This window comes from Arachis duranensis, chromosome 2, assembly GCF_000817695.3.
Source record: "Arachis duranensis cultivar V14167 chromosome 2, aradu.V14167.gnm2.J7QH, whole genome shotgun sequence".
NCBI classification, from domain to species: domain Eukaryota; kingdom Viridiplantae; phylum Streptophyta; class Magnoliopsida; order Fabales; family Fabaceae; genus Arachis; species Arachis duranensis.
Genome location: NC_029773.3, coordinates 6,193,162 through 6,193,683, shown reverse-complemented (window position 1 = coordinate 6,193,683; position 522 = coordinate 6,193,162). Strand labels below are relative to the sequence as shown.

The 522-nt window shown below is 50.8% G+C and overlaps 1 protein-coding gene across 1 annotated transcript in view; it reads right to left on the bottom strand.

Annotated features, from left to right (window-relative positions):
* LOC107473213 (pectinesterase 3) overlaps positions 1-522 on the bottom strand; it is a gene marked incomplete in the record, with an annotated part of 4,089 nt that extends 3,567 nt beyond the window's left edge. The window contains 1 exon segment of the mRNA XM_016092762.3: positions 1-522. Within this exon segment, the coding sequence (XP_015948248.1) occupies positions 1-455 (455 nt within the window).

Here is a 522-nt window from a genome sequence, read left to right as displayed (position 1 = left end):
ACGGTTTCGCACACATCGATCGCCTTTTGGAGTCGTGAATCGTTCTTCGTAGATTCGCGAAGCTTGGAGGGAAGCTGCTTCGCGAGCTTGGAGAGCTCGTCAATGGCGACGCGGAGGGAGAGGCGGAAGAGGAGCTTGGGATCAGTAGTGTTGGTGTTTGCGACGGCGGAAATGGCGGAGAAGCACGAGTTAGGGTACTGAGTCACATCGCAAACCGCTTTGAGTGACGCGGCCGGAGTTAACTCGGGTGTTGGGACCGAGTTAGAAGATGATGATGATGATTTGGTGTTGCGGTTGTGTATGACGATTCCTGCCACTGCGGCAATAATCGCCGCTGAGAGGATTAGTGATGAGACGATTAGGATTATAATTCGCTTACGTGTCTTCTTCTGATAGGCTTGTTGCTCGGCCTCATCGACTTTGCCGTAGCCCTTGAAGGACTTGATGGTGTCCATTGTTTTTCCGTGTGCTTTCTATATTTTAGAAGTGTGTGTGAGTTGCGACTGTGTGAGGTTTTGGTTT